The 27,726-nt window shown below is 41.4% G+C and overlaps 1 protein-coding gene across 4 annotated transcripts in view; it reads right to left on the bottom strand.

Moving 5' to 3' along the window:
- Nucleotides 1-27,726, bottom strand: part of EXD3 (exonuclease 3'-5' domain containing 3) — a 517,417-nt gene that overhangs the window by 125,360 nt on the left and 364,331 nt on the right. Inside the window, exon 21 of one of the 4 annotated variants that reach the window (XM_077476851.1) lies at nt 25,499-25,677. The exons of the other annotated variants lie outside the window; for them this stretch is intronic. Within the exon in view, the coding sequence (XP_077332977.1) occupies nt 25,642-25,677 (36 nt within the window). The 3' untranslated portion in view covers nt 25,499-25,641. Of the gene's footprint in view, nt 1-25,498; nt 25,678-27,726 lie in introns of those variants that run through there. 4 annotated transcript variants of the gene reach the window in all.

Genomic DNA, 27,726 nt, shown 5'->3' with positions numbered 1-27,726 from the left:
CTGGCTCACAGTACCCACTCTAATTCATCTCAAAGGTGTTTTGCCGGGTTGAGGTCAGGACTCTGTGCAGGCCAGTTAAGTTCCTCCACCCCAAACTCACTCACCCATGTCATTATGGACCTTGCTTTGTGCACTGGCATGCAGTCATGTTGGAACAGGAAGGGGCCATCACCAAACTGTTCTCTCAAAGTTGAGAGCATAACATTGTCCAAAATGTCTTAGCATGCTGATGCATTAATAGTTTACCTTCAATGGAACTAAGGGGCCAAGCCCAACCCTTGAAAAACAACCCCACACCATAATCCCCCCTCCACCAAATGATTTGGACCAGTGCACAAAGCAAGATCCATAAAGACATGAATGAGCAAATTTGGGGTGGAGGAACTTGACCGGCCTGCACAAATTCCTGACTGCAACCCGATAGAACACCTTTGGAATGAACTGGAGCAGAGACAGACCTCCTCATCCACATCAGTGCCTGACCTCACCACTGTGCTTCTGGAAGAATGGTCAAACATTTCCATAGGCACAAAAAAAGCTGTTATAGCTGCAAAGGGTGGGCCAACACAATAATGAGCCCTACCGTCTAAGACTGGGATGCCATCAAAGTGCATGTAAAGGCAGGTGTCCCAATACTTTTGACAGTATAGTGTATATGGCTAGCATAAGAGACTAGGCATTCAGTGGGCCAGTCAACTAGCATTTTCAGAATTATGTCAGCATTTCTGTCCTGACATGTTTAAAGTAAATTTTACAAGCACTGTGTTAAAGGAGGGCTAATGGGTGTTGGGGGACATGTAGAATCAATGATGAAGGACAAGGATGACTTGACCCCGAGGCTTCCTGTCTTGCACAGTAAGGTGGAAACTGGTGGTTTTGTGTGTGCGGTCCGCCCTCCGTTGAGTCACTCCTTGTAGCGGGTCTCCACCTATCCTGTCCTTTTTACACGGCAGTGTTTGAATTTTCACAGAGATTTTGTGGTTGGGACACCTGCAAGCTGCGGCTTTGTAGAAGTGATCTGAGTTCAGTTTTTCACACGGTACTCGGAGCCCACAATCACTGATTGTGCACACTCACCTTGTAAGCCAAAGGTTTACTGACGCAGATTTGTGCCGGAAATTTACCCTTTGCAGCTCAGTTAGACACTCATCGGCAGTAATGCCCATTTTTCACTGCCAAGGTATTTTGTATGCAAAATACAAAAACCTATAAAAGGCGAATCAAATCCGGAATACTGTTATCATTAATACATATGTAAAGCCCAAGCTTGTTTTAGTTTTGGAGAGAGTAGAGAATGGAAAATAATCCATCAAGAATTTCTGTCCCATTGAGTATTCCCTTTATTTTCTGTCCTGGAGAGACAACAGTCAAGGAAGGTGATCCCCCCTCATAAACCGTTGTCAACAGAAAAAGTGTCCCCATTGGAGGATTTCCATTCACCTCCTGGTCCGGGGACAAATTTACAATTTGGGATTTCCCATCACTTTCTGTTCTCGTAAAAACAATGACCAACATAAACAGAAGTTCAAACATCAATAAAACCCTTCCCTGTGCCATCCAAAATTAGAAACTTTAAATCACACCCCTTGCTATAAGGATGACCACAACATTTATGGTACAATAATAAAAATATGGAACAGCAAGAATGGACAGGAGTAAAATTCAAATCCAGGATGAGCTCACTGACAATCACCTTAGGCAGGCTATAGACTATACAATTTTCTTACCTACAACCCGTTGTTGCAGGAAAGAAAATCACTCAATCCCTCCATTAACACAGTAAATGTTGATGGGGAAATCCCTCCCGTGGAGCGATTATGTTTGGCCCTTCTAGAAGAATACAGTGATTATTGCTAGCGGCTATAGCCGCTGGCAAAAATCAAATGTAAGATTTTACATCCTGGTTGTACGAAAGTCATACAATCAAATGAGGTACAATCAGCCTGACCACAGATGGTTTGGATCTTGGCTGGTCCCTACTGAACTGGTAGAGATTCCAACCATCTAGGGCCAGCTTGTTTTGACGCAGTCTGATCCAACTTTGTATGGTTACGGGCCATCAGAAAATAGATCCCCCCACCTAACGCATCCTTTAGGCTAGATCTATGCATGAGTCTAATGAGAATGTATGTTTTTTTTTTTTTTTTTTAATCAGAAAATAAAGTTTTATTGAACATATTGAAAAAAATGTACAAACAAAGAGTGCAAAAGGCACTGATCAAAAGGATGGAGGCATTGACATAACCATACTGAATCTAAAATATTTAAGGATAAAATACAGAGGAATACCAAAACCTATAACCCAGTGGTTATCAACCCTGTCCTCAGGGCCCACTAACAGGCCAGGTTTTATGCATTACCTTGGGGAGATGTAGACTAGAATATTTGCATCCTGGCCAGGAACAAAGACTCTTGCAAAAATATAATTAGATATTTTTCCTCCTCAGAAATGGAGAGGCTACCCAGTAAAACAGGGAAGGGGGATTAGAGTTAAGAGGGAACCCATGCAGTCATGGAGGAATTTTAACTACCTGCGACCAATATCCTTGAAGGGAGGGGCAGGACCATATTAGGTGATAGAATGTCCCTCCCCCCCCCCCCCGGGTCTCCACACTTAGGACAAGCCGGGCTGTGTTCCGGGTTAAATTTGGAGAGGTGAATCTGTGTTAAGTAGGACCTGTGGAGAATGTAAAGATGAGTAAGGCAATCACACAGTTTAGGGGACACTGACTTACAAGAGGCAGCACCTCCTCCCAGTCCTCATCCGCCATGTCCCCCACATTTGTTTGCCACCTGGATTTCTGTTGGTTAGCCTGAGCAGTGGATGCAGGTAACATGAGGTGATTATAGAATGAAGAAATTTGTTTATTGGGATCCGGGCAAGGGACCACCTCCACAACAACATAACGATTCAAGGCGTGGCGACGTTGGCAGTAACAGTGGAACATGTGGTTGGGCAGAAGAAAACCATCTTTTAGAGCTTTATAGTTGGGGACAGTCAACAACTTGGGCAGGTGTGGGTTGTCCCATATAAGCGTGTGGGTGTAGAATATGGGGGCCTTGGTGATTGACATAACCTGCTGCCAAATTTTACAATGATGGAATATCACATGACTCCTGTTGTCCACATGAGGCAGCTCATGGGTACCGCAGAGTACAACTTGGAAGGGGTGGGCTACTAGGCAAGAGAGCGAGGAGCATACAAGGGGAGAAAACCTGTCCCCGTCTTCCTGATTGTAGTAGAAAAAAAAATTAGAAAGCTGAGAAGAAATATAATAAAGGGCTAAGTCGGGTAAAGCAGTGCCGCCCAGGTGGACAGGACACTTCAGAGCCCGCCATGATAGTTTGTGAAAGGAGGGACCCCATATGAACGTTTTGAATATGGATAACATGGATTTGAAGATATGTGTAGAATTTATATTGTTGATACCTTTTGTATTTAGCATATGAACATCAAGCCAGCATACGACAACCCTATCTCATTATACCCTAATTATCGGGGATTGCTCTTAGCCTAATGACACCCATAGTCACTGGTAGGATGTGCTAAATCCTGAGGAGGTTTTCTGACTAAGGTTAAGGTTTTGTGGCTCCTTCTCCCATTTTAATTAGCACTTCAGGCCATTTAGAAAAGACCAGCCTTAGAGCTATGGTCATCAGAGCAGAATGTTTCAAGAGGGATAGTGTGGAGATCATCTGTGATGTCTGCAGGCAGGCTGTTACTTGTGGAATGATCAAGCACAGAAAACTGCCCTTTGGACAGGCCATACAAGGTTCAAATCTCAGCCGGTTCAACAGGAACCAGCCAAAATTCAAACTGTGTATGGGCAGGCTGAATGTACCAAGTTGATCAATTAACTTGGGTACAACCAGCATGCCGGGTTTTACCTGCTAGCTAGCAACAATCACTGTCTTCTCCAGGTGGGGATGTCTCCCCCACCCCTCCACCCACCGGAAGAAGACAATGACCAAGCAGGAGGGATTCTTGCATTAACACGGTCTGTGTGGTTGCAGGAAAGATTTTCGCTCTGTGTATGGCTGGCCATAGATGATACTTTTTTTGTTCATTCAGACAGCAGACTGAATAAAAAATAAAATAAAAAAAAGTGGATTCCTCCATCCACATAGTCGAGGTGGATGGAGGAATTATCCCCACTGAGACATTTTATTCTGTGGGGACTCTCCTCTGTCAGAATTCACTGGTTAGCAGCTGCATCTGCTTATCGAGAAAACGTTTTCCAACAATCCTGTTCAACAGAAGTTGTTCATTAGTGTAGGGACCGATGTGCAATATACAGGGATAGGGACAATTGTAGACACTCTCTCAGGTTGAACTGGATGGGCTGGTGTCTTTATTCAACCGTACTAACTATGAAACTATGAAACTTCTGTTGAGCGGGAGGAGTCACACATAGATCGAAATTTGTCCATACAAAGATAGCAATTTTGCTGGTTCAGCAGGGACTGGCCGAATCTTGATCCATATATGGGCAGGCTGATTATTCACAAGTAGCACACCTGATTTGTAGTACTGGGGTCCACGGTGTCAACCCTGACCAACACAATGCCTGCATGAAGTTTGCATGTTCTCCATGTATTTGTGTGCATTTCCTCCAGGTACTTAGATTTTCCCCCACACTTCAAAGACATGCTAGTAGGTTCATTTGCTAAATTGAGTATGCCCAAGATAGCTGCCTCACCTTCTAACTGCTTTGAGTCCCCAGAAAAAAAAGCGCTATAGAAATACGAAAAATGTAAAAAAAAAAATCAAACAGTTTATTAGCATATTTCTTTTATATGTACTTGAGACATATTGGGGTGATTAGGTGTGTGTATATTTATATATATATATATATATATATATATATATATATATATACACACACACACATACATATACACACACAGTATCTCACAAAAGTGAGTACACCCCTCACATTTTTATAACTATATTATATCTTTTCATGCGACAACACTGAAGAAATTACACTTTGCTACAATGTAAACTAGTGAGTGTACAGCTTGTATAACGGTACATTTGCTGTCCCCCTCAAAATAACAACACACAGCCATTAATGTCTAAATGGCTGGCAACAAAAGTGAGTACACCCCTACGTGAAAATGTCCACTTATCCATTTTCCCTCCCCCGGTGTCATGCGACTCGTTAGCGTTACAAGGTCTCAGGCGTGAATGGGGAGCAGGTGTTTTAAATTTGGTGTTATAGCTCTCACTCTCTCATACTGGTCACTGGAAGTTCAACATGGCACCTCATGGCAAAGAACTCTGAGGATCTGAAAAAAAGAATTGTTGCGCTACATAAAGATGGCCTAGGCTATAAGAAGATTGCCAAGACCCTGAAACTGATCTGCAGCACAGTGGCCAAGACCATACAGCAATTTAACAGGATAGGTTCCACTCAGAACAGGCCTCACCATGTTTGACCAAAGAAGTTGAGTGCACATGCTCAGTGTCATATCCAGAGGTTGTCTTTGGGAAATAGAAAAATGAGTGCTGCCAGCATTGCTACAGAGTTTGAAGGGGTGGGGGGTCAGCATGTCAGTGCTCAGACCATACACCGCATCAAATTGGTCTGCATGGCTGTCATCCCAGACGGAAGCCTCTTCTAAAGATGTAAAAAATATGTAAAAGAGATGCAAGAGAACAATGGGACTTTAAATGAGGCGATGACCTGGTAAGGTCCAGTGACTCCATACCTATCTAATTGAGAACAGCAGAGAGGGGAATGGGAGTTGAAATTAAAATGAAAAATATATCTATTACATACATCAATAATAAAATATATAATTGTAGTCATAATTCAATGTAAATGGGGTAGATGATCCATTACAATTCATATATATGCATAAATGGCAAAAAAAATAAAAAATCATAATTACATATTACCGATTCTGGAAAAATATATGAACATGGATAAACACAGCATATAGCAGCTCTACGCATTTCATAGATTGCTCTACTCTTCAGGAGCATGCATGTGGATGTAGTCTGAAATGTAATAGGATAAGTAAGAATTTCTCTAAGGTCTGACCCTTCCCAGGAAAATGGTTGATAATAAAATATTAAAATAGAATAAAAATTAGCCCATAGGTGTTTATGGGTTAATATTTATTCTATTGTAATTTCTATTATTAACCATTTTCCTGGGAAGTGTCAAATCTTCCCAGGAACATGTATACATATGAATATGCATATATATGAATTGTAATGGATCATCTACCCTATTTATATTGAATTACTACCATTATATATTTTATTATTGATGTATGTAATAAATATTATTTTTTTCATAACTACGTGCTGCATTTAAAGTCCCATTCCCCTCTCCGCTGTCCTCTTCTAAAGAAGATGCACAAGAAAGCCTGCAAACAGTTTGCTGAAGAAAAGCAGACTAAGGACATGGATTACTGGAACCATGCCCTATGGTCTGATGAGACCAAGATAAACTTATTTGGTTCAGGTGGTGTCAAGCGTGTGTGGCGGCAACCAGTTAAGGAGTACAAAGACAAGTGAGTCTTGCATATAGTCAAGCATGGTGGTGGGAGTGTCATGGTCTGGGGCTGCATGAGTGCTGCCAGCACTGGGGAGCTACAGTTTTTAGAGGGAACCATCAATGTCAACATGTACTGTGACATACTGAAGCAGAGCATGATCCCCTCCCCTCAGAGACTGGGCTGCAGGGCAGGATTCCCAACATAACGACCCCAAACACAACTCCAAGATGACCACTGACTTTCTAAAGAAGCTGAGGTTAAAGGTGATGGACTGGCCAAGCATGTCTCCTGACCTAAACCCTATTGAGCATCTGTGGCACATCCTCAAATGGAAGGTGGAGGAGCGCAAGGTCTCTAACATCCACCAGCTCTGGGATGCCATCATAGAGGAGTGGAAGAGGACTCCAGTGGCAACCCTTGAAGCTCTGGTGAACTCCATGCCCAAGAGGGTTAAGGCAGTGCTTGAAAATAATGGTGGCCACACAAAATATTGACGCTATGGGCCCAATTTGGACATTCTTAATTAGGGGTGTACTCACTTTTGTTACCAGCAGTTTAGACATTAATGGCTGTATTGAGTCATTTTGAGGGGGCAGCAAATTTACACTGTTATACAAGCATTGTAGCAAAGTGAAATTTCTTCAGTGTTGTCACATGAAAATATATAATAAAATATTTGCAAAACTGTGAGGGGAGTACTCACTTTTGTGAGATACTGTATACACACACACATACAGACAGTAGAAGCAATAGTAATAAAAATTGGCTGTGATTCACCAAAACATTGGTGTAATAAAACATCTAAGATGTCACTGTTGGTGTTCTCCTATAAAGTCCATCAAGTGCCTATAGTATCTGCTTCTGTATTACTGTTTTTATGTAAAGTTTATACTTTGATATCACTTTTCTCTTTTTTTGCTTCTACATTTCACAGCTGCAGTACACAGATTGCAATGATATACATGCTACTAGGCAGTTAGAACAATCATCTAGCTTAGCCCTAAGTAAATAGGATAAATAAAAAAATCGTTGGCATAGCCACAAGTATATAACACAGCCTGCAACGACTGTATTATCTCATGCAGACCATCAAACACAAATAAAATACACTTTTACACTTGTTACTGTTTAGATTTAAAACACCCTGTAAACCTGCTTGGATATTATATTTTTAATCAGTGGGTAGCAATCTTCTTTTTGCATAAAGCAGAACGGCAGAAAGCACTTTATCCACTAAATGATACAATATAGCCACATGTAGGAGAAAAATACATCTTTAAACCTTGAGAAATGTCACAGGGATATCAAATCTCCAGTGTTTTGGGGATATGACTGCAAACAAAAACTGCTGAATAATCCAACCCCAGACAAACAAAAAGTCCCATAAATCAACACGTTACGCCGTGTCATTGCTGACAATCCCATAAGGCACACAGAACACATGAGAAAATGAAACCTGTACAGAGAGAACTATGAAAGCTAATATTGCAGCAATGCCAATTGCTTGGCTGCCATTGATTTCAATGCTTTTTGAGTCATCAACCTGGAATAAGCCTGCAGCATTTAAAGTAAGCATGAAATTAAAGTTCCAGTTTGCAAACAGTGCCTCACAAAGCACTGAACTTGTTGGGTGACCATGACATGCATGCATTTTGGCATTTTTAAGATATCAGGTGCCCCTGAGGACTTCACATATGACAAAACGCATATGAAGTAGACATGTATGTGTGATTGATGGTCGGCCATCTTGCTTTCTGGAACGACGATCTATTTGACTACACTTTTTTTTATGCTACCCAATGTGAGTGTTGCTGTTTTTACTAATAAATAGTCCAAATGATCTTATGCCATGTGGATTATTCCTTCATTACATGTCTGGTGATCCGTGTCCACCCTAGAGGGAGCTTTTTACTTGGAGGGTTCACTTCTTGGTTTGACTCATTCACCACTATGGCACATATCCAGTGACAAGTGCGGATGAACGCGAGGTCCGGATCTTTCGGCTTGGATATTGCAATTGTTACTCTTATTAAAGGGGTCACACATTCTCTGGCAAGCACAGTTACAATTATTTTGATTTGGTGACACCTACTCTAGCCTACCATCATCACTCTCACGGCTGGAGGGACTTTTTCATCCTGAGCGCTGGTTTATATACAAAAGCAACAATTGCTCTTGGACACTTGTATTGAATTTCACATATGAACTTTGTGCATATACACTTTTTATTTGATTTTAGCGCTGCACTGTTTTTTGTGTATTTATTGTATATCAGGTGTCTGGACATTGTGTACAGCTAATGTTTTAAATTTCATAATCACTTTTTTATTATTGTTCATCATTTGCACAGATATATAATTTTTGCTTATTTTCAGATCAAAAGTGAAAGCCTGTTTAGTTTTCCATAGAGGATTCTGTTTAAGACACCTGTCACTTACCTACAGTGATAACGCATGCTATCTTAAAGTGTTTGGAAATTTTACTTTTTTTTTTAAATAACAAACATGTCATACGTACCTGCTCTGTGCAATGGTCACCCATCCCCACATGTCAGCGTTCTAGGTGTTATCCTGGACACTGAACTCTCCTTTCGACCCCACATCCAATCACTTTCCAAAGCCTGCCGCCTCAACCTCCGTAACATCTCTAAACTATGTCCCTTTCTAACCAATGAAACCACAAAGCTCCTGATTCACTCCCTGGTTATCTCTCGCCTTGACCATTGGCAGCCACTTGCCCAACAAACTAAATTCAAAATACTAACAATAAGTTACAAAGCCATCAACAACTCTGCCCCCAGGTACATCACTAGCCTAGTCTCAAAATACCAACCTAATCGCCCTCTTTGTTCCTCCCAAGACCTCCTGCTCTCTAGCTCCCTCATCACTTCCTCCCATATCTGCCTCCACGAGTTCTCCGGGCCTCGCCCATCCTCTGGAATTCACTACCCTAATCCGTCAGACTGTCTCCAAATGTATCCACTTTTAGGCGATCCCTGAAAACTTTCCTCTTCAGAGAAGCCTATCCTGCCTCCATCTAACAACTGCACTATTTTCTCCATTAGCTCATCCCCCACAGCTATTCCCCTTTTGTATAACTTGACCCTCCCTCCTAGATTGTAAGCTCTAACGATCAGGGCTCTCCGATTCCCCCCCCCCCCCCCCGTATTGAATTGTAATTGTACTGTCTGCCCTAATGTTGTAAAACGCTGCGTAAACTGTCGGCACTATATAAATCCTGTATAATAATAAATAATAATGTTACAATGAATGCAGAAAAGTGTGCCTTTACATGCTGGCTTTGGAGGCAAGCTTTCGGGGTGCCTTAGATCCATTCTATAGTCTTTACACAGAAAGCCTAAAAAAGACAGGAAAGGCATCCCAAAAGCTGGTATCTTTAGTAAGTTAAGTGTACCAATAAAGGGTGTCACTTAAACTCCAAACTCTGCATCAAGTGAAAGATGAAAAGAAGAAAATAAGCTGTATATACGGGGGCGCTTTAGCTGAATCCTGAGATCGGTACAAGTGCCATCTTTTTCCCATGGCTGCGTGGGAACAGCTGGCTTGTCGTATTTTCCAGTTGAGACGGAGAAAAGATAAGGAGCGGAGGGTGAGAAAGAGGAAGTGTACAACCTGCTACTTCTCTAATCCCATGCTCTCCCTCCCAGCTCCACTGGCTTTCCCTGTGCCCCCATTAGGATGATGGGAGCAGCTTCTAATAGGAGGGTAATTGACCAGCAGCTCTGGGAACTTGGAGCACGTAAGCGGCAGATGATAATCAGCCGCTTCTCGCATCCAAACAACACATGCTGTGCGGTGAGAATGAGACAGCTAAATAAGGCAGAATGTGATCAATAAAATGATCAGGCTTATTTAAAGTGCAATTTCAGCTAAACAGATAACTAGGCATCCATTTACCTGCCATGAGATTTGTAAACTAATTCACATACTCCTATGCACCCACCCGCCCCCCCCCCCCCCCCGCCCCCCACCTTTCCTCATCCAAAATACTATAGGGCTGCAGACCAAAACAGGGCAAAAACACAGAAGCTGCAAGGCTGGCCATATACTGTTCGAATCTTGGCTGGTTCAACAGGAACCGGTCGAGATTTGAACTGTTAATGAGCAGGCTGAATGTACCAAGTTGATCAAGTCAATGTCAGTGTTGATGGGGGAATTGAGCGAACTTCAACCGATGATTGCAGGAAATAAATTTGCTCCGTGTTTGGATGGCCTTAGTCTGTAGCTCTCGCTACCAAGCATCCTTCCTCACAGGTGGCAATTCCAGTTTGCAAGCCTGATTTTCGCTTTCAGCTTCAAGCAGTTCAAATGATTTCAGGAAATGACACTAGCTGGATTATATTCATGACTCAAAGTAATATAACATGTCATACTTACCTGCTCCGTTGCAGTGGTTTTTCACAGAGCAGCCTGTATCCTCCTGCTTCAGTGCTCCTGGCCCCTTCGTCTTGTTGAGTGCCCCCACAAAAAGCAGCTTGCTGTGGGGGCACCTAAGCTGAGCCGCAGATCCCTGTGTTTGCTCAGACATGACTTTGATTGACAACAGCGGGAGCCAATGTCGCCGCTGCTGTGTCTCAGTCAATCAGGAGGGAGACAGCCAAGGCTCTCATGCACATCGCTGGACAGAGATGGGGCTCAGGTAAGTATTAGGGGGGATGAGGGGGGGGGGGCTGCTACACACACAGAACGCATGAATATAAAAAAAAAACAAAAAAAAAACTTGTCTTTACAAACCCTTTAAATGAAATAAAAAGGGTTTGTAAAGACAAAATGGTGCACAAAAGGGTGTTTTTCAAAAGGGTGATTTTCAAAATTAGGCATTTTTAAAATTGCTACGGAAAGCACTTTTTTATATGATATGCAAAATTGAATAATAAAAGCTAGGTTGTTTAATAATTTAATAGTTGTGTCAAATTGTTTATTCATTATCCTTGAGTGGAAAAAGTAAATTTAAGAATATTTCCCTGTGTTTAGCTTACACACAGCTGAGCAAGAAAAAGTTATGTTGTAACGTGGTAAAAGATATTTTTCCCCTGGTTCAGATCAACTCAGTTATTATACCAAGTAGCCAGCCAAAGGTCTTAAAGTGTATTTCCAACTTTGCAGTCAAATTAGGATACTGTAACATCTACTTTATATTTGTTACCTGTTCCCATTAATATAGCATAACAAAAAATAAGAAAAAAAAATAATGCCGATTACCTTTTTAAGTGTTTTTTTACTTGCTTCAAATCTTTACAAGCTCTCCCTGCTTTGTGAGGAAGAGGGCTGTGAAGTGATGTTTACCATGATTAACTCTACCTGTACTTCTGCAGTTCATCATTATCAACTGTAAACTAAATTTGAACATTGTCTGTCCTAACAAAGGGTTAAAATGTAGAAACTGCCCTCCAGTATGTCAGTGAGGTATAGCTCAGTCTGTGTGGGCACAAAGACACAGACTCTCCAGAAATTCTAATGTCGTGTACACACGGCTGGACTTTGACAGTAAAAGTCAGACGGAAGAAATCTGTCGGACAATTCAACCGTGTGTGGGCTTCATCGGACCTTTGCTGTAGAAAAAAAAAATCAGACAGACTTTAGATTTAGAACATGTTTAAAATCTTTCCAATGGACACGAGTCCGGTCAAAAAATCTGTTCGTCTGCATGCTAGTCCAACGGATGAAACCCGACACTAGGGCAGCAATTGGCCATGAACTTCCTTATTCTAGTCCGATCGTACGTCATCATGTTTGAACCCGTCGGACTTTGGTGTGATTGTGTGTGGCCAAGTCCGTTCATTCGGAAAGTCCGTCGGAAGTCTGCCGAAAGTTCGTCGGGAAGACCGTCAGGCCTAGTCTGCCGGAAAGTCCGGCTGTGTGTAGAATCAGCCATGACACCTTCTCCTTAGAAACATCTAAAATATTTTTAGGTATGTTGTATGAATTGGAACAGAACAATCATATAATTGAGTTTTCACAAGTCTGACTGGAAATACGCTTTTAAGAAGAACTCTCATGATCATTAAAAAATAAAGCTATGATACATACACAGTATTTCACAAAAGTGAGTACACCCCTCACATTTTTGTAAATATTTTATTATATCTTTTCATGTGAGAACACTGAAGAAATTACACTTTTCTACAATGTAAATTAGTGAGTGTATAGCGTGTAAAGTAGTGAGTGTACAGCTTGTATAACAGTGTAAATTTGCTGTCCCCTCAAAATAACAACACATTAATGTCTAAAGCGCTGGCAACAAAAGCAAATACACCCCTAAATGAAAATGTCCAAATTGGGTCCAATTAGCCATTTTCCCTCCCCAGTGTCATGTGACTCATTAGTGTTACAAGATCTCAGGGGTGATTGGGGGAGCAGGTGTGTTACATTTGGTGTTATTGCTCTCACTCTCTCATACTGGTCACTGGAAGTTCAACATGGCACCTCATGGTAAAGAACTCTGGGGAGCTGAAAAAAATAATTGCTGCTCTACATAAAGATGGCCTAGGCCAGTGATGGTGAACCTTGGCACCCCAGATGTTTTGGAACTACATTTCCCATGATGGCCATGCACTCTGCAGTGTAGTTGGGCATCATGGGAAATGTAGTTCCAAAACATCTGGGGTGCCAATGTTCGCCATCACTGGCCTAGGCTATAAGAAGATTGCCAAGATCTTGAAACTGAACTGCAGCACGGTGGCCAAGACCATACAGTGGTTTAACAGGACAGGTTCCACTCAGAACAGTCCTTGCCATGGTTGACCAAAGAAGTTGAGTGCACATGCTCAGTGTCATATCCAGAGGTTGGGAAATAGACGTATGCGTGCTGCCAGCATTGCCGCAGAAGTTGGAGGAGTGGGAGGGTCTGCCTGTCAGTCCTCAGACCATACGCCGCACACTGCGTCAAATTTGTCTGCATGGCTGTGGTCCCAGAAGGAAGCCTCTTCTAAAGAGGATACACAAGAAAGCCCGCAAACAGTTTGCTGAAGATAAGCAGACTAAGGACATGGATTACTGGAACCATGTCCTATGGTCTGATGAGACCAAGATAAACTTATTTGGTTCAGGTGGTGTCAAGCGTGTGTGGCAGAAACCAGGTGAGGAGTACAGACTAGTCTAGTCTACAGCCTACAGTCAAGCATGGTGGTGGGATTGTCATGGTCTGAGGCTGCATGAGTTCTGCTGGCACTGGGGAGCTACAGTTCACTGAGGGAACCATGAATGCCAAAATGTACTGTGACATATGGAAGCAGAGCATGATCCCCTTCCCTTCGGAGACTGGGCCTCAGGGCAGTGTTCCAACCCAATAACGACCCCAAACACACCTCCAAGACGACCACTGCCTTGCTAAAGAAGCTGAGGATAAAGGTAATGGACTGGCCAAGCATGTCTCCAGACCTAAACCCTATTGAGCATCTGTGGGGCATCCTCAAAAGGAAGGTGGAGGAGCGCAGGGTCTCTAACATCCACCAGCTCCGTGATGTCGTCATAGAGGAGTGGAAGAGGACTCCAGTGGCAACCTGTCAAGTTCTGGTGAATGCAGTGCTGGAAACTAATACTGGGTACACAAAATATTGACACTTTGGGCCCAATTTAAACATTTTCACTTAGGGGGTTACTCACTTGTCGCCAGCGGTTTAGACATTAACAGCTGTGTGTTGAGTTATTTTGAGGGGACATCAAATTTACACTGTTATACAAGCTGTACACTCAATACTTCACATTGTAGAAAAGTGTAATTTCTTCAATGTTGTCACATGAAAAGATATAATAAGATATTTACTAAAATGTGAGGGGGTGTACTCACTTTTGTGAGATACTGTAGGTGCATCTCAATAAATTATATCATCATCAAAAAGTTAATTTATTTAAGAAATCCAATTCAAAAAGTGAAACTCATATTATATAAATTACACGCAGTGATATATTTCAAGCATTTATTTATTTTAATGATTATGGATTATAGCTAGTGAAAACCCAAAATTCAGTATCTCAGAAAATCAGAATATAACAGGTTGCTTTGATAGTGGCCTTCAGCTTGTCTGCATTGTTGGGTCTGGTATCTCATCTCCTTCTTGACAATATCCCACAAATTTTCTATGGGGTTTAGGTCAGGCGAGTTTGTTTGCCAACCAAGCACAGTGATACCATGATCATTAAACTAGGTATTGGTAATTTTGGCAGTGTGGGCAGGTGCCAAGTTCTGCTGGAAAATCAGATCATCATCTCCATAAAGCTGGTCAGCAGAGGGAATTTCCTGATAGAGGGCTGTGCTGACTTTGGACTTGATAAAACACAGTGGGCCAACACCAGCAGATGACATGGCTCCCCAAATCATCACTGACTGTGGAAACCTCACACTGGACCTCATGCAACATGGATTCTGTGCCTCTTCACTCTTCCTCCAGACTGTGGGACCTTGATTTCCAAATGAAATTAAAAATGTACTTTTACCAGAAAAGAGGACTTTGGACCACTGAGCAACAGTCCAGTCCTTTTTCTCCTTAGCCCAGGTATGATGCTTCAGACATTGTCTCTAGTTCAGGAGTGGCTTGACACAAGGAATGCGACACTTGTAGCCCATGTAGTCAGATATGTCTGTGTGTGGTGGCTCCTCAAGCACTGACACCAGCTGTAATCCACTTCTTGTCCCCTTGCTCTCCCAAATTATCGAATGGTCTTTGCTTCACAATCCTCTCAAGGCTGCGGATATCTATGTTGCTTGTGCACCCTTTTCTACCAAACTTTTTCCTTCCATTCAACCTTCCATTAATATGCTTGGATACAGGAGCTTCTTTAGCAATGACATTTGGTGACTTACCCGCCTTGTGGAGGGTGTCAATGACTGTCTTCTGGGCAACTGTCAAGTCAGCAGTCTTCTCTATAATAGTGTAACCTACAGAACCAGACTGAAAGACCATTTAAAGTCCCAGGACAAAAAAAAAACGAGTGTTTAGGAAAACCTTTAAAAGAAAGAAATGCTTGAAATATATTACTCTGCTTGTAACGCATCTATAGGTCATAAACCAAAATGAGTAAACTGGAGCCTCATTCTAACACCTCAGCTTCCCAATGCATTCATACTGATAGCACATGAATGCGAAGCACTGACAGCTCTTCTGTGGGCATGGTAGCATTGAAAAGGGTTTAGCTGACAAGCCCACTTGCATTCTTGGTGACTGTGATTGTCTTAGACAGTCCCATGGTGCTGGAGACCAGTGCTATCAAAGGCACATTTGGTATCCGTCACTTTGTTGTCGAACAGAGGTGGGGAGGAGGTGTGCTGTTGAGCATGCTAAACTGGCTATATATCACCTAGCAAGCAAGGCAAGGCTTCTTTTTGTTGAAAAGTAACTCCACTCTTGTTGAGGAAAAAAAACAAACACTCTGGGTGATATATGTACATTGCAGGGATGGTAAACTTTGTTTGTTTGGTAAACTTTGTTGCAGAGTCCTACCCATTTCTGCTCTGAAGAAAAAGCTGTTTATTTTCTGCAGAGTTAATCTAAATAGGAGTCACTTTTCCATTATTAATCATCTAATGCACTTGCTGTGTTTTATTGAGGAACATTGCAGTGTCTGAATTCCTTTAGAAGTGATTATCCCTTTGGGAGCATCTCAATAAAGATTACATTTTTGTTGCAGAGGATGTCTAAAATCTGACTTATCTTTGTGCAAACTGCCCCAGAGTAAATGTTTAATAAATACCTGTTGATTCTCCCCCTCAAAGTCCTTAGTGTATGTAATGGTAACTTTTTGTTTTTTTTAGTTTTAGATACAGTTTGGAAGGGTTATACCCTCTATAATTTTTTTATGCTGTCAGGTAAATCTTCTGTTGGGAACAGTCATGCCTCTAGAAGGTGCAAACTGAAAAGTTGTGACCAGAGCAAGAAGTGAGGGCAATTCATGCTTGGTACATGTATACTTTAAAGAGGATCTTCACCCTCAGAGTTAGGTTCCCTTGTCCACACAGAGTGCAAATTTTTAAATATTTTCATTTACCTTCTTTTTCTGAAAAAAATCTCTCCTGACCCCCCAAGCACATCATTCATCTAAGCGAATGACGTGCACCAGGCCCGCTGTCCCTCCTAGGATATGCACATCACATATCCCAGGAGGCATATTCCTTCATTGATGGGGGGGGGGGGGGGGGGGGTCGTATCATCATGAGGCTCGGTGACTGAAGTGCAGACGGTCCTACCAATGATGCCACATGAGAAGATGGTGGCGCAGGACCATGCACGGCAGAACTCCGAGATGGTTCTGCAGGACACCGCTGGATCTACTGGGCAGGTGAGTATCTGAAATGTTCAGAACCCACCACAAGGTAGGGAAGGGTTTGAGAAAAAAAATGGGGGGGGGGGGGTTAGAATAGAAGTCAGAACATTTGTTATATACCCCGCCTAGCTTTTCTTGACATATGTGCCCCATTGGCTAGGTTTCCCTCCCCTTCCCATAACCACAACAAGAAGTAAGGGGGAGTCTCTTTGAAATGTGGGCAATCCCTGGTAGTCACCAAGGTCACTAGAAATAGTATCCCCTGGAAGATTTCACCTCTATTTCTGTTCCAGTGACCACTTGAAATTACAGGTTTTCTTTCACTTTTGGTGATAGCAGTCACCAGGACAAATAGAGAGGGTGAAGCTCTCCAACGGGGACACAGGAGATGACAAAAAACTGACAGGTGTCCGTTCTAACTAAAAAAATAAATGTTTTGCCTACAGTTATACGTTAGTAAATCACAGACAGGGAAAGTACACAGTTTTTAAGTCCGTTAGACCTGAGAAAGGAGAAGACATGAGGCGAGAGGAGAATAGTATGGCACAAACGATGGACAGCACAATTGGGCTGTATATGTAAGAAGCAGATGTGTGCCCCTGTTCAATTAAAAAGAACACAATAATAAATGTATTTGCATTTAGCTGGTCACTGTAAATCTAGGATAGAAGCTACAGTGTGTCTCTTTTAGAAAATCTTCAGTATCTCAAAGGCTTTGAGTGGATGGAAAGACTTTGGTTTTCATAAAACACCACTTGACCACTGGAAAAGCCTGCCTCCAGCATGTTCAGGGAAGCACCAGGTACACCATAAAATTACACACAAGTTCAGAGACAGTTCAAGCTTTCCAGACACAAAGATCCTTTCTTCAAGGACATTTCCATCAAGGCAGACAGGAAAGGACAGAGGATTGCCATCAAGGTAAATAAAAGAGGTAACAGAGGCCTACTAATACACAGCCCCGTTATTACACAGAAACCAACATGGCTTTGGGTCTTTTCTCCATTCTGTCTCTACAGAGTCCCTGGCTCCCAGCGGCTGCTTTTGTGTCTCTGGTGACCCGTCAAATTATGAGTGTGGGAACCAGGTCCTGTGGGAGAACGGGAGGCTGGCCATGTGGGTCTTTCTGCGGACAATAGAGATAGAGACATCCAAAAGTAAAGAGGACGCAGGCCCCATCGCTGGGATTTAGGAGGGCGACACTCATTGCAATTATTGGGGACAGCGCCGATGGGATGTTGGATCAATTTTGCCAAATATCTGTTGCATACAGCCAATTTTAAAAAAATGAACCAGGTGTAGGTTTGCCACCTGGCTGGTAATTTACTGGTCTAGCCAGAAAAAAGGGACTTTTTACCAATGCTGTTAATAACAGACCATAAGACCAGAATTATATTATTTTTTTGGGAAAGTTTGGTAATTGTATATGTCTGTATGGATATATTCTCGACTTGTTAAAAATAAAAATACTGTTTTGTATATTGTAAGATCCACCTTTTACCATTAAAAAGCCATCCCTGAGCTTTTGGCAAGGAACTTTGCTTAGGCTAAGATGATGTCATCAGTCTGCCTCAGGCAGTAGGAAGCATTTCCTCAGTCTCCTCTCCTCCTCTGATCTTACTGTAATATTTTAATTTTATAGTAAGTCACAAGGTAAGAGGTTTGTGTCAGACCATTGTGAACATGGCCAAGAACTGCAGACATGAGGATTTCATGATTGTGTCATCTCCAAGCCAGCCAGAAAGTAGATGCAGACCCTGTATGATGCCTAAACAAAGATGGCTTGTTCTTTGGGAGAGAAACAGCAGGAGGTGGCAGTGATGGGGGAGTACTGTGATCAGTGAATAATCTATGTATTTATTACACATTATACTTGAAAAAAAAATGTATCTGACTCAAGGTGATAATAAAAATAGTAACACATATTATAGACATTTCATCAGCTATACACAGAGGGGATATCCGCAATTCATAAATATAACTTAGAGGAGGATTGGGGTACATATACAAACAAAACATTCAAAGTAGAAGGGAGAGGATTGATGAATGGCCAGGCACACACTTTATACAAGGGGAAATAGAGAATTTGGAGCTTGCAATGAAAAGTGATGTGGGCACATGTGTTTTTTGCACACATTTTTTACACTAAAGGAGATCATATGGAGTTTATACCTGTCAATAATGAGTTATAGACATTTCCCAGGCTGTAAGCAGAGGATTCTGGGTATGAATTAGTGGTCCTCAACCTCAGTCCTCAAGTATCCCCAACGGGCCATGTTTTGGGAACTTCCCTTAAATAAAATAGCTCATATCAATACCATGTCATCAATATTGATTTAAAGCAGCTGTGAAAAGTTAAGGAAAACCTGAAAACATGGCCAGTTGGGGGTACTTGAGGACTGAGGTAGAGAACCCCTGAAATAGAGCAGTAGTGGTCAACTCACTTGATTTGAAGGGCCTTGGGGCATACAAACAAGGGATGATCATAGTCTGTGCATGCTACAAGAGATGATTATAGACTGCAGATGTGCAACAAGAGATGGTCAGAGACTTGTGGCATACTATAAGAGATGATCATAGTCTGCACATGTGCAATAGGAGATGGCATACTACAAGAGATGATCAGGGACTGCAAACGTGCAACTGCAACAGGAGATGGTCACAGACTTGTGGCATACTACAAGAGATAAGAGACTGTAGACGTGCAAAAGGAGATGGTCACAGACTTGCGGCACACTACAAAAATGGTCAGAGACTGCATATACGCTACAGGAGATGGTCAAAGATCATGCATGACCAACCATGCGCCAGGAGTTTTTGAGAGACTGGGGACATACTTCAGGAAATATTCCGACTGCTATCACAAGCCCTTTACAAATCATTGTGTTCACTTTGGTGCTCTTTACAGCTTGATATTACTCTGAACACGTTGCATTTTAAAAATATGAATAGAAATGAGATGGGCAGCACAGAAAAAGGTAAGCTAGTGAGAAACAAAGGTTAAACCAAATAAATAAGTGAATCCAATCTAAAGAATATTTTTTCTTTACAAGTGTAAGCATTCGGTAAGGAAAACACAGACTACTGTCTGGCCCATAATGGCTGCACAATAAATATCAAAGGACTGCATATGACCGCTTGGTCACAGATTAGGTACCAGGGAATTAAAAGGTGATATACGGCAAACAAGTGCAATATAATATGAGGTGGAATATTGGCAAATACTGAATATCTGTAAGAAATGAGGCGCAGACATGATTCTCACGCTGTACACAGAGGAAGAAGTGGATTCTGGGTATATCTCAAGGGATGATGAGGTAAGGACATTCACATATCACTGCTCTCCCTCCCGCGTGGATACATGGCCGGGTCACCTAGCGCCCAGCCTTACAGGAGCAATACTGTCCGGCTTCATGGTACATTTTCAAGCCACATTTAGAATTAGTCATGGGAAGGCAGAACCATATCATGAATAGCTTATGTGTGCCAGACACTACCAGCGTCAGCCTCTGAGAACCACTTCAAGATGAGATTTTCCCACACAGCATTCTTCTATTTTAGCTTGGTGCCGGCGATATACCCGGTGTATGCAGCGGGCACTGTGTGCTGGAGACTGTACACACATTCCGCTCATTCCCCCTCATTTATTTTATTATGCGAGGCTAGGCACAGCTCAAGCCGACGAAAAAAAAAAAAATGTAATAAATGAAACTGGAAGTGTTAAATAAGTAAGCAATAATGGTACAAACTTTAGTAGACACAAGGGACAACATGGCCTACTGTGTCTTCTTTCCATCCTCAAAGCGGGAGGCCAGCTGTTGAGAATCTAAAAGTAGGTTTGGAAAGAAGAACTTTATTAGGAAGGTTTTGATGTATTTGGAAATGGTAACATTAAAGCGAACACATCTTTTTCTCATGCAGGGCAAAGTAATAGGTTTACTTTACTTCAGGCCACTGTAGCAGCTTACATACACCTGCTCATTGCTCTTTTTGCCACTAGAAGTGAAGAAAAAAAGGCCATGTGTTAGCACCATGTCCATCATATTCAGAACCTACAAGGGCCTCAGGACACTTTTTACTTCCCCCTACATGACTGTGATGGAGCCTGATTGACGATTGTCAAAAAAAAGCACCTGCTGTTAAATAGGAGAAACTGGTGTTGCGTAAGCACTCAGTAAGGAAAAAACAGACTACAGTCATGGATTGAAATCCAGACAGTTCAGAATTTTGATCCTTGTATAGGCAAGGCTGGTTGTAAAGAAGTTTTACATCTGTGCACCCAGCCTGTCAGGTTTTCCCCAATCGATCAGTGCCTCAGACTATCGCGGTCAGCACTGTTCAGTGTATTCTGACAATGAGGAAGGCTTCCCATTGCAAGAATGCAATAACCCAGTGAGAAGGATTCCCCCATCTTCATTGAATATGTGGATGGGGGAACTGGGTCATTATTTTCCCTTTTAGGACCCTTGCAGACGGGGCTGACTTCACCAAGCGGATCCGCCTGCTCAGCGAGGGATCTGTCTGCTGATCACTGCAAAACAGGCGGATGACAGGTCTATGTGCGCTCCACTGTGCAGAGCATACATGGACACAGCCCACTCTTCTCTATGGGGTTGTTGAATGGAAACAGACGAGTGGTCGAATGGAAATGGACTACTTGTCTGTTTCCATCCAACTGTCATCTGGTCAGCTGGGTGGATGGGAAACGCATCCCCACCTATCTGTTTTTAGCAGACTGGACTGGATGCCAGCAGGTGTCAGTGAACACTGACATCCGCCGCTCCATAGAGAGCTATGGATGTCCCAATCGGGTAAGCCTGGAAATCTGATAGGGGGACCCGATCGGTCTGCCAGTGTGAAAGGGGCTTTAAACCACTGGTTGTAAAAAAAAATATATATAATTTTTAATGTATGGCCTGCCTAAGGGGCCTAAGGGAAGTGAGTCACATGCTCCTCCATACCAGGAGGTACTGGGCATTCCTTTACTCAAATCAGTGAGTCACTAGAAAGTGGAGCCCTAATCTAGGTGAAAGCCCTGGAGATGGCAACTTTAAAGAAAAATAAAATGTGTAAACACACACATCTACATCCTGTCAGGGTAGAGAAGACAGATTGTGTGTTCCTAGTAAATTGAAACACCGATCAGTCTCCTTCCCTAGTCTCCTTACCTGGTCAGTCCCAACCCCCTTCAGTTAGAACACACACAGGGAACACAGTTAACCCATTGATCGCCCCCTAGTGTTAACCCCTTCCCTGCCAATGACATTTACATAGTAATCAGTGGCTATTTAAAGCACTAAATCACTGCATAAAGGTCAATGGTCCCAAAATAGTGTCAAAAGTGTCCGATCTGTCTGCCGCAATCCCGATAAAAAAAAATAGCATTACTAGTTAAAAAAAAAATTAAAAAAAATATTAAAAATGCCATAAATCTATCCCCTATTTTGTAGAAACTATAACTTTTGTGCAAACCGATCAATATACGATTTTTTTCATGTAGAGGAATATACATTGGCTTAAACCGAGGAAGATTTTTTTTTTAGCAAAAAGTAAAAAATTGTGTTTTTTTCCAAAATTGTCGCTCTTTTATTGTTTATAGTGCAAAAAATAAAAACGGCAGAGGTGATCAAATAACACCAAAGAAAAGGGACATCAATTTTGTTTGGGTACAATGTTGCACGACTGTGCAAATGTCAGTTAAAGTGACGCAGTGCCATATCACAAAAAATGGCCCAGTCAGGAAGGGGGCAAATCCTTTTGGGGCTGAAGTGGTTAAAGTAGAAATGCAAGGCAAAATGTTTGTAAAATATATATATATATATATACAGTGCCTTGCGAAAGTATTCGGCCCCCTTGAACTTTTCAACCTTTTGCCACATTTCAGGCTTCAAACAAAGATATAAAATTTAAATTTTTTGTGAAGAATCACCAACAAGTAGGACACAATTGTGAAGTGGAACAAAATCTATTGGATAATTTAAACTTTTTTAGCAAATAAAAAACTGAAAAGTGGTGCGTGCAAAATTATTCGGCCCCTTTACTTTCAGTGCAGCAAACTCACTCCAGAAGTTCAGCGAGGATCTCTGAATGATCCAATGTTGTCCTAAATGACTGATGGTGATAAATAGAATCCACCTGTGTGTAATCAAGTCTCTGTATAAATGCACCTGCTCTGTGATAGTCTCAGGGTTCTGTTGAAAGCGCAGAGAGCATCATGAAGACCAAGGAACACACCAGGCAGGTCCGTAATACTGTTGTGGAGAAGTTTAAAGCCGGATTTGGATACAAAAAGATTTCCCAAGCTTTAAACATCCCAAGTAGCACTGTGCAAGCGATCATTTTGAAATGGAAGGAGTATCAGACCACTGCAAATCTACCAAGACCTGGCCGTCCCTCTAAACTTTCAGCTCAGACAAGGAGAAGACTGATCAGAGATGCAGCCAAGAGGCCCATGATCACTCTGGATGAACTACAGAGAACTACAGCTGAGGTGGGAGAGTCTGTCCATAGGACAACAATCAGTCGTACACTGCACAAATCTGGCCTTTATGGAAGAGTGGCAAGAAGAAAGCCATTTCTCAAAGATATCCATAAAAAGTCTTGTCTAAAGTTTGCCACAAGCCACCTGGGAGACACACCAAACATGTGGAAGAAGGTGCTCTGGTCAGATGAAACCAAAATCGAACTTTTTGCCCACAATGCAAAACGATATGTTTGGCGTAAAAGCAACACAGCTCATCACCCTCAACACACCATCCCCACTGTCAAACATGGTGGTGGCAGCATCATGGTTTGGGCCTGCTTTTCTTCAGCAGGGACAGGGAAGATGGTTAAAATTGAGGGGAGGATGGATGCAGCCAAATACAGGACCATTCTGGATGAAAACCTGGTTGGAGTCTGCAAAAGACCTGAAACTGGGACGGAGATTTATCTTCCTACAAGACAATGATCCCAAACATACAGCAAAATCTACAAAGGAATGGTTCACAAATAAACGTATCCAGGTGTTAGAATGGCCAAGTCCAGACCTGAATCCAATCGAGAATCTGTGGAAAGAGCTGAAAACTGCTGTTCAGAAACGCTCTCCATCCAACCTCACTGAGCTCGAGCTGTTTTGCAAGGAAGAATGGGCAAGAATTTCAGTCTCTCGATGTGCAAAACTGATAGAGACATGAAAAACAGAAAAAAATCGCGCTACCACCTATAATCTAAACATTTAAAATTGTGTATACACATCAAATACTGCTGCAGTTCTGCTATATACCAAAAAATATATAATTACACAAATAACCCAAAAAAAGAACCGCGCAATCCCAAGTGCGAACTCAGGTAATGTGCTTCCCTGTACGAGGAAAAACTAGCCTTACAAAAGTAAATTGGTAAATAGTGCCTAGAAAATTATTAAAGAAAAATCACCTAAACCAATAAGTTCTAAATGATGTAAATTAGTGTCATCTATACCCTTAATTCAATAGGTGGAAGAACACTAAACATATCAGAATATACTGATGTATACAATATATATGGGATAAACTATAAAATTAATACCAAAAGTGCCCTAAACCCAAATTAATCAAAATTGTGACATATTCATATATATAACAATATAGAAAAAAAGAGGCACCATAAATTAACGTAAAAATAAATACAGAAAATTGTGTGATAAAGTGTCCAATCGCAAAGATTAATGTGATCAGTCCATAAAAACTCTGAAGTCACCACGTGTTAGATAAAACATTAAACTCTCAGGCTCCTGTTCAGCATCTCAACACATATTAGAGTGCACCACCACCGGATGTGAAGATTGGATCCTTACCAGATGTTTTTAAACAATGCGCTTTAAAAAGTCAAACCAGGCCATATACATCCATCCAACGTCCATAGGCTCCACCCATAAGCTAAAACGTAATGTAGTCAGGCTCCAATACTCGGTAATGACCGGTCCACCATAAAAAGGGAGGAAAGAACGCTCCAAATAGTGTAAAAAACTTTTTTATTTAGGAATAAAAAGAATTAAAATGCACTTACAAGGGTAAAGCACAATTAGGCATATCACAGTAGGCAGCGCCGGCCGGACGCAGTCCTCTACATCAATCCCTTACTCCAGCTGGTTCGTTCTGAGGCAATGAATAGCGTGTCACACCGCCCGACGCGTTTCGTGAGATATCACGTCGATAGAGACATACCCCAAGCGACTTGCAGCTGTAATCGCAGCAAAAGGTGGCTCTACAAAGTATTAACGCAAGGGGGCCGAATAATTTTGCACGCCCCACTTTTCATTTTTTTATTAGTTAAAAAAGTTTCAAAAATCCAATAGATTTCATTCCACTTCACAATTGTGTCCCACTTGTTGGTGATTCTTCACAAAAAATAAAAATTTTATATCTTTATGTTTGAAGCCTGAAATGTGGCAAAAGGTTGAAAAGTTCAAGGGGGCCAAATACTTTCGCAAGGCACTGTGTATTATATATATATATATATATATATACACACACACACACACACACACACACACAGGGTAAAAAAAGAAAGTATTGAACACGTCACCATTTTTCTAGGTAAATATATTTCTAAAGGTGCTATTGACATGAAATTTTCACCACATGTCAGTGACAAGCCATGCAATTCATACATACAAAGAAACCAAAACAAATAAGTTCAGACATTAAGTTATGTGTAATAAAATAGAATGACACAGGGAAAAAGTATTGAACACACAAGCTGAAAAATATTGAATACTTCATACAAAATCCTTTGTTGGTAATGACAGCTTTAAGACACCTCCTGTATGGAGAAACTAGTCGCATGCATTGCTCAGGTGCGATTTTGGCTCATTTTGTCACAGTCTTCAGATCTGGAAGGTTCCACAGGCCTCTTCTATGATCTATTCGTGAAGAAAAAAATTGCGCTACCAGTGTATATAAGCTACCAACATCAACAATAAGACTAATTGCATAAAAACATAAAACCAAGGAGATGCGGCGCTAAAAAATAAGTGTATCCTAAATTTGCATCAAGGAATCAAACGTAGTACAGTACATATGAAAAAGATTCATATAAACTCAAAAAATAACCTTAAGAATATTGCAAATGATAATGAAAAAACATGAAAAGTTCATAGTGATTAAACATAAAAAAGGTGTATAAACCCCCAAGTGAAAGGTTTAACATGTATTCAAAAATAACGGAAAAACGCATGAAAGCGTAAAAGGTGAGTACCGATATTCAAACTAAAGAGTCAGTATAGCAATATAAAGTTAATCAAAAAATATATATCACATCCAATCTCTTTGACATGACCTTCGCTGCACTTTACATTTGATTCCTTCATGCAAATTGAGGGTACGCTTATTTTTTAGCGCCACATCTCCTTGGTTTTATATTCTTCTATGATCTGATCTTTAGTTCTTTCCATAGATTTTCTATTGAATTCAAGTCAGGTAATTGGCTGGCCTATTCTTGCAGCTTTTTTTTTCTTTCTTTGAAACGAATTGAGAGTTTGGGATCATTGTCTTGCTGAAATGTCCACCATTGCTTCATCTTTATCAACCTGGTAGATGGCAGCAGATTTTTCTCAAGAATGTCTTGGTACACTTTTGCATTTAGCCTTCCTTCAGTCATATGAAGTTTGCCAGTAGTGAATGGGGAAAAACAGCCTCACGCCATGATGTTCCCACCTCCAAATTTCACTGTTGGTATGGAGGTTTTGAGGTGATGTGAATTGCCATTTGACCTCCAAACATGGTGTGTATTATGGCATCCAAAGTGTTAAATTTTGGTCTCATCTGACCAGACTATATTCTCCCAGTATTTCACAGGTTTGCCCAATTGTTATGCAGCAAACTTTAAACGAGCTTCAACATGCTTTTTCTTCAGAAATGGAGTCTTGCATGGTGAGCGTGCATATAGGCCATGATGGTTAAATACTTTTCCTTTTTTCCTCTTTGACACAATTGTATCTGCTAATTCCAGGTCTTTCTGAAGCTCTCCAAAAGTGGTCCTTGGACAACTTTTCTAATAATTCTTTTCACTCCTCTGTCAGAAATCTTGCGAGGAGCACCTGGTCGTGGCAAGTTTATGGTGAAATGCTCATCTTTCCACTTCTGGATTATGGCTCCAACAGTGCTAACTGGAACATTCAGAAGTTTAGAAATCCTTTTGTATATTATGCAACAGTAAGGTTGCAAAGTTCTTGAGGGAACGCTTTGATTTGACCCATCATGAGATGTTTCTTGTGTGCATTGGTAACGAGACACCATTTTATAGGCCATCAGTTGAGACTGAACCAGCGGATATTATTTTGGGACAAGATTGCTTTCTAATTACTGATAGATTTCAGCCGGTGTCTTGGCTTTCCATGCCTATTTGCACCCCCCTTTTCATGTGTTAAATACTTTTTCCCTGTGTCAATCCATTTTATTACTCATAATTTAATTTCTGAACTTACTTGCTTTGGTTTCTTTGCATGTATGGATTGCTACCGACGTGGTGAAAATGTCATGTCAATAGCACCTTTAGAAATATATTTATCTATAAAATTGTGACATGTTCAATAGTTTTTTTTACCCAATGTATACACACATATAGTAAATATGATCACATAACCCAAAAAGGGCTTATGAAAATGTGGGGTGCATGTCAGCATGAGACAGAAACAGTAGCACATTGATCTTTCCAGTAAAGGGCTTTGCAGGGGAGCGTGTCAGCATTAGTCTGGTCACTAAAGTACAGGGAGGCTGTAAAATGCAAAGAAGAAAATGGACCATGCTGGGATGGATTTGCTTCCATGCCTGGAGCGATCAGTTTGAAATAAGAAAGCAGGGGAACTGGCAGGATCACCAGAGATTTTACACAAAGGTAACAATGCAAAGAGAACAGGAGACTTTTTTTTATGCAACTACATGTTACAGCAGACACATATCAGAAACATGGA

This window comes from Lithobates pipiens, unplaced genomic scaffold (genome assembly GCF_037356315.1).
Source record: "Lithobates pipiens isolate NorthernLeopardFrog02 unplaced genomic scaffold, aLitPip1_a1.2 Scaffold_1, whole genome shotgun sequence".
Taxonomy (NCBI): domain Eukaryota; kingdom Metazoa; phylum Chordata; class Amphibia; order Anura; family Ranidae; genus Lithobates; species Lithobates pipiens.
The sequence above is the reverse complement of the archived record's forward strand: the minus strand, read 5'-3'. Positions and strand labels throughout refer to the sequence as shown.